General features: G+C 46.9%; 1 protein-coding gene across 3 annotated transcripts in view; it reads left to right on the forward strand.

The window, feature by feature from the left end:
• The window catches only part of LOC132397021 (arf-GAP with coiled-coil, ANK repeat and PH domain-containing protein 2-like), a 159,235-nt gene that overhangs the window by 15,940 nt on the left and 130,566 nt on the right, over positions 1-12,729 (forward strand). The window contains exon 1 of one of the 3 annotated variants that reach the window (XM_059975248.1): positions 5,944-6,007. The exons of the other annotated variants lie outside the window; for them this stretch is intronic. Coding sequence (XP_059831231.1) covers positions 5,997-6,007 — 11 coding nt within the window. The 5' untranslated portion in view covers positions 5,944-5,996. Of the gene's footprint in view, positions 1-5,943; positions 6,008-12,729 lie in introns of those variants that run through there. 3 annotated transcript variants of the gene reach the window in all.

Below are 12,729 nucleotides of genomic sequence, written 5' to 3' on the forward strand. Positions count from 1 at the left end.
GCAAGGATGAGAGCTGGCGACACAGTCTCCCCCACCCCACCACCTCCACATGTCAGTGAGTAGCGGTGGGTTTGAGAGTTGGAGTTCTGTGCAGAGAGGAGGCACAAGCAATGATGACACCCCCCCCCCCCCCACCACCACCCCCGTTATGTGAATCAGTGAGACTGGAGTTCAAGGCCTGGAGTTTAGAATTGCAGTCATTGGAGAGTCCGGCCTTCAAGGCCTAGTTCAGGGTCCTCATCCAGGAGCCTCATTCATCGTCATCAATGAGTCCTGGAGTCAATACCAAAGATCTAAGCCTGAGGGTCAATCAGCAGCCCGGAAATCAAGATCTAACGGCCAGAGACCCTGGTCCAGCAGGGAAGTCAAAGGAAAATGTCTGCAAAGCTGTGTGCCGGGAGACGGCCTGTCCTGGGAGTGGAGGTTTTTAAATGTGCGTTGGTGGGAGGGCAGAAAGGGGTTGGTTTCACTATTGTTCTGCTGAGTATTGTAGATGCGCTGTGTTGGCGTGGATTGTGTGGTGGAATGTGGGCTGCTCCCAGCACGTCCTTAGGTCATTAATGTAGCCCTCACATTTCACAAGAAAATCTGCAGATGCTAGAAATCCAAAGCAACACACACAAAACACTGGAGGATCTCAGCAGGTCAGGTAGCATCCATGGAAATGAATAGACAGTCAACGTTTTGGGCCAAGGCCCTTCTTCAGGACTGAAAAGGAAGGGGAAAGATGCCGGAATAAAAAATATTCAGATTCAGATTCAGATTCAGTTTATTGTCATTTAAAAGCCACAAATGCAATGCAGTTAAAAAATGAGACAATGTTCCTCCAGAATGATATCAACAAAGCACATGACAAAAACAGACTACACCAGAAAATCCACATAACGCTTGGCAATCCCCAAAAGGTGGGAGGAAGGGAGAAGAGGATAGGAGAAGGTGATCGGTGAAGCCAGATAGGTGGGAAAGGTAAAGGGCTGGAGAGGGAGGAATCTAATAGGAGAGGAGAGTGGACCATAGGAGAAAGGGAAGGAGGAGAGGACCCAGTGGCAGGTGGGAAGAGGTAAGAGGCAAGAGTGAGGAATAGAAGAGGGAAGGGGGAGGGAATTTTTTTTTACCGGAAGGAGAAATTGATATTCATGCCATCAGTTTGAAGGCTGCCCAGATGGAAGGTAAGGTGTTGATCGTCCACCCTGAGGGTGGCATCACCTTGACACAAGAGGAGACCATGGACCAACATGTTGGAACGGGACTGGGAATCGAAATTAAAAAGTTTGCCCACCAGGGAGTCCCACATGTGGCAGATGGAGCAGAGGTGATTGATGAAGTGGTCTCCCAGTTTGTGACCGGTATCAACAATGTAGAGGAGACCTCATCAGGAGCACCGGATGCAATAGATGACCTCAGCAGATTCCCAGGTGAAGTGTTGTCTCACCTGGAAGGACTGTTTGGAGCCCCGAATGGAGGTGACCAGGCAGGTGTAGCACCTTGGCCTACTGGGATAAGTGCATGGAGGGATATTAGTTGGGGAGAGACGAATAGACAAGGGAATCACAGAGGGAGTGATACATGTGGAAAGTGGAGAGAGCTGGGGAGGTAAAGACAGTTTAGTGGTAAGATCCCTTTGGAGGTGTGGAAGTTGGCGGGGAAGAGAAGAATCATTAATTTCACGGTGTGTTTTGATCTACATATTGAATCTGTTGAGCCACACCTTGATGGGTGGGTAGACAGGAGATGGTTCCACTGTGGGAATTCTAGGGATGGGCGAAGGGCTTTGACCTCAGGGATGAGCATTCATAAACCAGAGTACTGAGCACAGGAGTTGGGACGTTTTGTTGAAGTTGTATAAGATGTTGGTGAGGCTAAATTTGGAGGATTGTGTGCAGTTTTGGTCACCCTACCTACAGGAAAGATAACAAGCAGCTTGAGGTCTTGACAAAGGGTCTCAGGCTGAAACATTACTGTTCTTCTCCATAGATGCCGCCTGACCTGCTGAGCTCCTCCAGCATCTGTGGTGTGTTGCTCAAGATTTCCAGCATTGGCGGAATCGCTTGTGTTTATCGATAAGATTGAGAGAATGCAGAGAAGATTTACAACAATTTTTCTGGAACCTATGGGCCTGAGTTATAGGGAAAGTTTGAATAGGTTAGGACAATTCCCTAGAGTGTAGAGGATGAGGGGAGATTTGATAAAGGTACACAAAACTATGAAGGGTATAGATAGGACAAATATATGCAGGCTTGTCTGCTGAGACTGGGTGAGAGAGGAACAAGAGGCCATAGTTTTAGGGTGAAAGGTGAAATGCTGCGGGAGAATGTCCTCACTCAGAGGGTGGTGTGAGTGTGGAACAGCTGCCGATGGAGGTACTGAATGCAGATTCAATTGAAACATTTAAGAGAAATTTGCTCAAGTACGTGGATGGGAGGAGTAGGGGGATGGAGGGATAGGGAGGTTTAGGGAGGTGTATGGAGGGGTAGGGTGGGGTATAGATGGGTATGCAGGGATAGGAAGGGGTAGGAAGAGGTATGGAAGGGTAGGGAGAGGTAAGGAGGGGTAGGGAAGGATATGGATGGGTAGAGAGGGGTAGGGAGGGGCAGGAAGGGGTATGGAGGGGTAGGGAGGGGTAGGAAGAGGTATGGAAGGGTATGGAGGGGAGGGGGTAAGGGTAGGGAGTGTCATGGAGGCATAGAGAGGGCTATGGATTAGAGAGGGGTAGGGAGGGGCAGGAAGGGGTATGGAGGGGTAGGGAGGGGTAAGGAGGGGTAGGCAGGGCTATGGAGGGGTAGAGAGGGGTAGGGAGGGTAGCGAGGGGTAAGGAGGGTGGGGAGGGGTAGGGGGTATGGAGAGGTATGGACAAGGTGTATGTAGTTGGAACTAGGCAGAATGCAGGTTAGCATGGACTAGAATGCAGAACAGTACAGCACAACACAAGTCCTTCGACCCACATGTTGTGTCAACCCTTCAATATACTCAAAGATAAATCTAACTTTTCCTTCCCACATAGCCCTCCATTCTTTCATTGACTGGACGTTTTCGTGCTGTAGTGCTCTCTGTCTCTATGGGAGATAGGGTGCAGCAGTGGTAGGGCCTAACCTTCTGGGAAAGTCCCATAGAGCAATGGCTTCTTGCTCCAAGGAGGGCTGCACCCAAGGCCCTATGGCTTGGTGGTAGATCACCTGGTGTCCACAGGGAAATGGGTTTCAGGTAAGGCCCAAACATGAAATTATTCCAATTCGATCAGGAGCCTGCAGTTCAGTTGCAAAGGTCACTGGAACTCTGTGAAGGCTTACCACCAAAGCCTTCAGCTCCTTCAGATTCTGAAGAAGAGGTGGGCAATGCCATATCTAAGAAGAGATGTACCGGCATTGGAGGAGGTTTACAAGAATGATCCCAGAATGAAAGGAGGAATATTTGAGGAACATTAGATGGCACTGGGCCTGTGCTCGCTGGAGGTTAGCAGAATGATCGGGGATCTCGTTGAAGCCTATTGAATATTGAAAGGCCTGGATAGGGTGGACGTGGAGAGGATATTTCCAAAAGGGGGAAGAGTCTGGAAAGAAATGGTATGGCCTCAGAATAGAAGGACACCGCTTTAGAACAGAGATGAGGAGGAATTTCTTTCGCCAGAGGGTGGTGAATCTGTGGAATTCGTTGCCACTGACGGCTGTAGAAGCCAAGTCATTGGGTATATTTAAAGTGAAGATGGATAGATTCTTGATTAGTAAGTATTTCAAAGGTTACAGGGAGAAGGCAGGAGAGTGGGGTTCAGAGGATTAATAAATCAGCCATGATCAAATGGCGGAGCAGACTCGATTGGGCAGATGGCCTAATTCTGTTCCATTGTCTTGTGGTCTTATTGCCTCAATGCACTGTCTAAAGAGGAGTTTTCTCAAAGGAAGATAGGGGAGGACAGGCGAAGGCAGACAGAACTCCTCACATACTACATCACATACAATATAAAATTATTGGGTAGAAATCCTTTGTCATAAGCAATAAAAGAAAAGGGAGAGTTGTATTTCTCAAATGCATTCAAAGATCCTGCTTAGAGTAACACACATACACGCAAAATGCTGGAGGAACTCAGTAGCTCGGGCAACATTTGTGGAGCAGCATCCCCTCAATAGATGCTCCCTGACCTGCGGAGCTCCTCCAGCATCTTGTGTGTGTTGTTCTGATTTCCGGCATCTGCAGAATCTCTTGTGTTTATAATTTCCTGCTCAGAGAGCCGGTGAAATCGTTTCTGAATTCTGATGTCTGTGGTCATGCAGGAAACATACTTCCAAAGTTCCGCTCCATCAGAGTGTGAGGAGCCAAATTTCACACGCAAAATGCAGAGCGTAGTCATGGCTTCTAACTGCCTGGGTTCTGTTCCACCCCACTGTTCTTAAGTAACACACACAAATCGCTGGTGGAACTCAGCAGGTCAGACAGGAATTAAGAACTGATGTTTCGGGCTGAGACTTGTCATCAGAGCCAGCCAGCTACCTTCCCCCTCACCTGATGTCACCTATCACCCCCTCCACCCACCTTCTTCCTCCTTCCATCCCAGTCCTGCTGAAGGGTCTCAGCCCCAAAGTCATTCCCCTTGTTTCAACCAGGGCTCATTTTTAGAAGAAAGAGAAGAGATTTTTTTTTGTTAATGTGTGCAGTGTATTTTCTCGCTGTCACCTCATGGGGATGCAGTGCTCCTGGGATTGTTTACCTTTCTATTTGATTGTTTGTCTTTGGACAAGCTCTGGGTTTTCGCTTTGTATTGCAGTCTCATTTGAGATCATGGGGATTGTTAAACTCTTTGTAACTATCATGTTTATTCAATTTGGGATTATTGAATTAGCAAGGTATTCTCAATGTCTGCTTGCTCCTGGATGTATTTCAGGGGGTCATGCCAAGCCCTCTTTGCCCAGTCATTGTGGCTCTTTGGTGAAATTCAGACTTCTGAGTATTGTGAGTGATTTCAGTTCTTCAAGATTCTCTTGTCAGTTTTGCTGGTTAACTTCTGGAATAAATCTTTAATTTTCTTTGAGTTGCTGAAGTTTCAGTGATGCCTGCATTTGAATTTGCCAGTGACCCTTACGACCCTCCATAGCTCGACCTGCTGAGTTCCTTCAGCATTTTGTGTGTGTCGCTCTGGACTTCCAGCAACTCTTCTGTTTACGACTTGCTGTTCAGAAGTGTTGTGCTTGCCTCCAAACCTCAATGAAACCTTTACAGTTCGGCTTTATCTATATTTGTACTGTAAGACTTTGATTTCAAATGAATCCCTCATCAGGGACAAAATGCAACACCTTGTCATAGAAGGGCTGAAGAGAAAGGAAGATGATTGCAGAGGAAAGTGGACCACGGAGGAAAGGGAAGAAGGGGCAGCGGAGGGAGGATAGGCAGGTGAGGAGAAGGGGTGAGAGGGGGACAAGAATGGGCAATTGAAAAGGAGAGCAGGAAGAAGGAGGGGAAATCACCAGAAGTTAGAGAAATCGATGTCTGTGCCATTTTATATTTGTCCTCATTGGTTGAGGTGTTGAGCATAAAATTCAGGAAGTTGTGTTGCAATTGTATAAAACTTTGGTTTGTTCTCCTTTGGAGTATTGTTTGCAATTCCGGCAGCCACGTTTCAGGAAGGGTGTGGAGACTCTGGAGATTTTGCCGAGGAGGTTCACCAGGATGTTTCATAAGTCGAGGGATAGCTTAAGTGACGCAATGTAATGATGCAGCTCTATAAAACTATAAAACTCTAGTTAGGCCACACTGTGTCCAGTTCTGGTCGCCTCACTATAGGAAGGATGTGGAAGCATTGGAAAGGGTACAGAGGAGATTTACCAGGATGCTGCCTGGTGTAGAGAGTATGGATTATGATCAGAGATTAAAGGATCTAGGGCTTTACTCTCTGGAGAGAAGGAGGATGAGAGGAGACATGACAGAGGTATACAGGATATTAAGAGGAATGGACAGAGTGGACAGCCAGCGCCTCTTCCCCAGGGCACCACTGCTCAGTACAAGAGGACATGGCTTTAAGGTAAGGGGAGGGAAGTTCAAGGGGGATATTACAGGAAGGTTTTTCACTCAGAGAGTGGTTGGTGTGTGGAATGCACTGCCTGAGTCAGTGGTGGAGGCAGATACACTAGTGAAGTTTAAGAGACTACTAGACAGGTATATGGAGGAATTTAAGGTGGGGGGTTATATGGGAGGCAGGGTTTAAGGGTCGGCACAACATTGTGGGCCGAAGGGCCTGTACTATTCTATGTTCAATGTTGTCAGGATTAGAGGGTGTTAACTCTACGACGAGTTTGGACAAACCTGGGATCGTTTTCTCTGGAACGTCGAAGGGGTGAACTGATAGAAATATTCACTATTATGGGAGGCCTGGGTAGGATACAAAGTGAGTTACAAAGTCATTATCCCAGGTTGCAAACAGCAAACACTACACGGCTTTGATTTGTGAGGGGGTTAAGTATAATGGAGGTTTACAAGGGAAGTTTTTTCTACACAGATTGGTAGATGCCTACAACATGCTGGATGTTGTAGAATCAGGTAAGTGGTTAAAGTAGATATGATGTTTAAGAGGCAGTTAGAGAGACACGCCACAAGCAAGGAATGGTGATATAGGACATGGTCTGTATCCACTGCCGTCCCGTGGAAAGGCCTTGATAGGGTGGATGTGGGGAGGATGTTTCCTCTGTTGTTTTTTAAGACCAGAGGACGCAGACTCAGAAGAGAGGTTTCGTCCATTTAGAACAGAGATGTAAATGAATTTCTTTAGCCACAGGCTGGTAAGTCTGTGGAATTTGTTACCACAGTTGGCTGAGGAGGGCAAATCATTGGGTATAATTAAGGCAGAGCTTGATAGATTCTTGATTAGTCAGGGTGAAAGCGGGAGATTGGGGCTGAGAGGGCAAATGAATGAGCCATGGAGGAGCGGACCCAATGGGCAAAATGGCCTGATTCTGCTTCTATATCTAACGGTCTTGTGGCACCCTGGCTAACACAGGCCTGTTTCTGCACTATTCTCACCCAGGAAGTCTTTGGAACACTCTACCCCAGAGGATTCTGGAGGCTAGATGAATTTAGGTTCACTTTATTTGTCACCCCTCGAAACATACAGTGAAATGTGTCCAATTCAGGAGTACAGAGAATAGAACCTGGCAGCTCATGTACTCCGGGCCCATGCCCAATGTAAATGACATTGGTTCCTTTATGGGGATTCTTTCAGCCTTCCGTACATCCCCCCCCCCCCCCCACCGAGACCTCCCTCTGTCTCAGAATCAGAATCAGGTTTAATACCACCAGCCAATGTTGTGAAATTTGTTGACTTAGTGGCAGCCGCACAATACAATACCTAATAATAAAAAAAAGCTGTGAATTACAGTCAGTATATATATTCAACCGTTAAGTAGCACAAAAATAGAAATTTATTAGAAGTACAGTAGTGAGGTGGTGTTCATGGGCTCAGTGTCCATTCGTAAATCCGATGACAGAGGGGAAGATGTTGTTCCTGAATCACTGAGTGTGTGCCTTCAGGTTTCTGTACCTCCTTCCCGATGGTAACAGTGAGAAGAGGACATGCCCTGGGTGATGCAGCCTGGATCCTTAATGATTGACACCAGCTTTTAGAGACATCGCTCCTTGAAGGTGTTCTGGATACAACGGAGTCTAGTGCCCAGGATGGGGCTGACTGAGTTTATAACTTCTGCAGCTTACCTTGATCCTGTGCAGTGGCCCCCCCCCCCATACCAGACGGTGATGCAGCCAATCAGAATGCTCTCCATGGTACATCTGTAGAAATTTGCAAGTGTTTTTGGTGACAAGCCAAATCTCCTCAAACTCCTAATGAAACATAGCCACTGTCTTGCCTTCCTTATAGCTGCATTAATATATTGGGCCCAGGACAGATTGTCAGAGATATTGACACCCACAAACTTGAAGTTGTTCACCCTTTCCACTCCTGATCTCTCTGATCAGTATTAGATCTTGGTTAAATTTCACCTCTGTCAAAGGCCTGGGCCATTTGACTGCTTTAATAGGAGTGAGCCTGAGCTCTGACAGTTTGACTTCCTGCCACTGAGACTTTGTTTCTGTTGTGGGTTTTTGCCCAGTGCTAATTTTGTCCTAATTACTATTGAAACCTTGTCACGTACTCACAGCCATTGAACGCTACAGCCGAGGCCCATGTACTCCATGCTGAGCTACTAATCTGCCAAGGCCCATTAACCTGTACCTGGACCATAGTTCTCCATACCCTGCCCCACCCCATACCTATCCCCATTTCTCTTAAATGTTGAAATTGACCCCCCATCCACCACCTGTGCTGGCAGCTTGTTCCACACTCTCACCACCAGCAGTGCTTTCAGTAGTTGTCCCCCCCCCCACCTTCACCATTCCCCATTCCAATCTCTCTCTCACTTTTTCTCCTTACCTGCCCATTGCCTCCTTCTGGTGCTCCACCCCCCCCCCTTTCTTTCTTCCATGGTCTTCTGTCCCCCCCCGTCAAATTCCCCCTTCTCCAGCCCTTTATCTCTTCCACCAAACAACTTCCCCGCTCTTTACTTCACCCCTCCCCTCTCCTGGTTTCACCTCTCACCCACCATCTTGTACTTCTTCCTCCCTTTCCCCACCTTCCTGCTCTAACTTCTCATTTTGTTTCCAGTCCTGATGAAGGGTCACAGCCTGAAATATCAGCTGTACTCTTTTCCAAAGGTGCTGCCTGACCTGCTGAGTTCCTCTGGCATTTTGTGTGTGTTGCCTGGATTTCCAGCATCTGTAGATTTTCTCTTCCTGTACTCAGTACCCAAAGTGGCAAAAGCTTTCTTTATGACCCTATCTACCCGTGATGCTGCTTTCAAGGAATTATGGACCTGTATTCCCTTTGTTCTACCATACTCCTCTGTGCTCCACTGGTCACCGTGTAAGACCAACCCTGTCTGGTCCTACCACCTCGCACTTGTCTGCGTTAAACTCCATCTACCATTTCTCCAGCTGGTTCTTATCCCGCTGCAAACTCTGATAGTCTTCCGCACTGTCCACTACGACCCAAGCCTAGGTGTCATCTCAAATTTGCTGATCCAGTTAACCACATTATCATCCAGATGGCAAACAGCAGCAGACCCAGTGCCAATCCCTGCGGCATTCAACTAGTCACAGGCCTCCAGTCAGAGAGGCAGCCACCTACTACCTCTCTCAGGCTTCTCCTACAAAGCCGATAACTAATCCAATTTATCACCTCATCTGGAAAGTGACTGAATCTTCCTGATCTTCTCAAAGCCTTGCTAAAGCCCATGTAGACAACATGCTTTCATGCACTTTCCAGGTAACTTCCACGAAAAACTCTGTCAGATTCCCCAATCAGTCCATGTCTATCCAAATACTTATATTACATTCCCTTAGAATACCATCCAATAACTTTCCTGTGACTCATGTCAGGCTCGATAGGCTTTAACTTATCCTTAGAGCCTTTCTTAAACAACTGAATAATATTAGCTATCTTCCAGCCCTCCAGTGCCTCCCATGACTAAGGATGATTTAAGTAACTCTGCTAGGGCCCCTGTAATTTCTGCACTTGCTTCCTGTCGTGTCCAAGGGAACACCTTGTCAGGCCCTGAGGATTTATCCATCCTAATTTGTGTCAAGGTGGCAAACACCTCCTCCTCTGTAATCTGTGCAGGATCCATGACCTTGCTGTTGTTTTGCCTCACTTCGACAGACTCTGTGTCCACCTCCAATATAAATATAAACACAAACATCCATCTAGGATCTCCCCCATCTCTTTTGGCTTCATGCATCTATTACCACTCTGATCTTCCAGAGAACCTCAAATTTGTCTCTTGCAATCCTTTTGCCCTTGGGATTCTCCTTCACGTTGCCTGCTAGAGCAGTCTCCAGCCTAACGTGGTCCTCCTGTTCTGCCGCATTTCTTATATTCCGCAAGGATCTCATTTGTTTCTTCCTGCCTGTACCCGTCATGCACTGCCTTCTTTTTCTTCACCAGGGCACCAACATCTCTCAGAACCAAGGTTCCATAAACCTGTTATCTTTACCTCTCATCCTGACAGCAACATATGAACTCTGTACTCTCAAAACTTCACTTTTGAAGGCCTGCCACTTACTAAGTATATCTTTGCCAGGAAACAGCCTGTCCCAATCGACACTAGCCAGATCATTTCTGATACCATCAAAATCGGCCTTTCTCCAATTTAGAATCTCAACCCATGGACCAGATCTATCCAGTTCCATAATTACCTTGAAACTAATGGCTTTCTGAACACTGGACGCAAATCACTGTCATCTGCCGTGTCTTATTCCCCAACAGCAGATCCAGTATTGCAGACTCTCTCACCGGGACTTCTACGTACTGATTAAGGAAACTTCCCTGAACACAGTTGACAAACTCTTTCCCATCCAGCCCTTTTACAGTATGGAAGTCCCAGTCAATTATGTGGAAAGTTAGAGTCACCTAGTATCACAATCTTATGTTTCTTGCAAATGTCTGCGATCTCTCTGCAAATATGCTCCTCTCAATCCCATGGACTGTTGTGAGCTCTATAATATAATAGCATCATGTGGTCATACTTTTCCTATTCCTCAGACAAATGACTCCCTGCATTTGACTCCGTAAATCATCCGGCAAGTACTGTCCAAAATCAGGTGCTCAAAATACCTCAAGATCCTGCAGCTCTTACACAATGACGAGTGCAACAGTCCTCGGCAACAGCGGCCCTGAAACAGCACCTTTTAAGGTGGAGACCAGGGTCGAACAGGGGTGCATCATTGCCCCAAATCTGATTTCTGTTTTCATTGCCACCATTCTTCAGCTCACAGGCCAAGACCTCCCATAGGCAGTGCAGATCCTCTGTCGGACAGATGGGGAGCGGGGCTGCTCTTTAACATTAACAGGTTCAAGGCAAAGAGCCAGGTGTCTACTGCTTCCATCATGGATCTCCAATATGCAGACAACAACACCACTGTAGCTCACTCTGATAATGGATGCTTTAGGCAGAGCATACAAGTTTCTGGGACTTGACCTAAACATCAAGAAAACCCAAGTCCTGCACCAACCTGCTCCAGATCAAGCTCCTGAACCTCCAACCATCAAGTTGCCAACATCCCTCTGGAGAACACCAGTCATTTTCCATACCTTGGTAGCCTTCTTCCTTCAAGACATAGACCACGACCTCTGGCTGCTCACTCTCCCACTTGAGAAACCCTCTTCCTCTGATCTTCTGCACTAGGAACTTTATTTGATGTGGATAAAACGGTTTCTTCCTTAAGGCATAGGCAAGAATAGAAGCAAATCTCTGTCTGTAGCAGTGGTCCCCACGGTTATGTGACACTGGAACTATATACAAAAATCATTGGCAAACCAAAGGGCAACATGTGTACTAAACACAAGGGATTCTGCAGATGCTGGAAATCCAGAGCAACTCACACAAGATACTAGAGGAACTCAGCAGGTCCAGCAGCGTCGATGGAGGGAAATAAACAGTCGAGGCTCTTCACCAGAACGCGAAAGGAAGGGGGAAGAAGCCAGAATCAGGTGGGGGAGGGGAAGGTGTGCAAGCTGACAGGTGAGACCAGGTGAGGGAGAAGATGAGTGAGTGGGGGAAGGGAGGGTGATGTGGGAAGCATGGAAGTGATTGTTGGAAGAGGTGAAGGGCTGGAGAACAAAGAATTTGACAGGAGAGTAAGGTCCACCATGGGAGGTAGGGAAGCAGGAGGGGAATCAGATGAGGAGAAGGGGCTAAGAGGGCAGCCAGAATGGGGAATGGAAAAAGAAAGAAGGGAGAAAGAGAAATTACTGTACGTTCAATGTTTATGCCACTAAGTTGGAGGCTACCAAAAAAAAAATACGGGGTGTTGCTCCTCCAACCGGAGAGTGGCCTCAGTATGGCAGTAGAGGAGACTGTGGACAGACATGTTGGAATGGGAATGGGAAGTACAATTAGAAAAGGTGGTCACTGGCAAATCCCACCTTTAAAGGTCTCTGCAGTCTCCAGAAGTTCAAGATATATGTCAGTTCAAGATTCAACATGTTTAATGTCATTTCTGGTACACAAGTGTAAAGGATAATCAATTAATTGTTACTCCCGATCCGATACCTCAGATAAAAGCACAATAAGATAAAGAACGCAATAAATATAAATACATAAGATAGCTTATACACATAGATTGATTGTGCGTACATAAAGTGATGCTAGACACAGGAGTTTCTGTACACAAGGTGATTGAGAGGAAATGATAAAGTAGTGGTGGTGGGCTAGTGGGTGGACGTGTTGGGGAAAGTAGCTATTTTTGAGTCTGATAGTCCTGGTGTGGATGCTATGTAGCCTCCTCCCTGATGTCATCATCATCATCATTAGCCACGTCTTATGACGTGGGCAATCATGGTCTTTTTATGACCATGATTATTCCTGGCAAATTTTTCTACAAAAGACATTTGTCATTGCCTCCTTCTGGGCAGTGTTTTTACAAGACGGGTGACCCCAGTCATTATCAATACTCTTCAGAGATTGTCTGCCTGGTATCAGTGGTCGCATAACCAGGACTTGTGATCTGTACCAACTGCTCGTACGACTGTCCACCACCTGATCCCACATGACCCTGATCGGGGGCTAAGCAGGTGCTACACCTTGCCCGAGGGTGAGCTGCAGGCTTGCAGAGGGAAAGAGCATCTTACACCTCCTTTGCTAGGGACGTATCACCACTACCCACCACCCAGCTCCCTAGTGGGAGGGACAAGAAAATCCA

This window comes from Hypanus sabinus, chromosome 7 (genome assembly GCF_030144855.1).
Source record: "Hypanus sabinus isolate sHypSab1 chromosome 7, sHypSab1.hap1, whole genome shotgun sequence".
In the NCBI taxonomy this organism is placed as follows: Eukaryota; Metazoa; Chordata; class Chondrichthyes; order Myliobatiformes; family Dasyatidae; genus Hypanus; species Hypanus sabinus.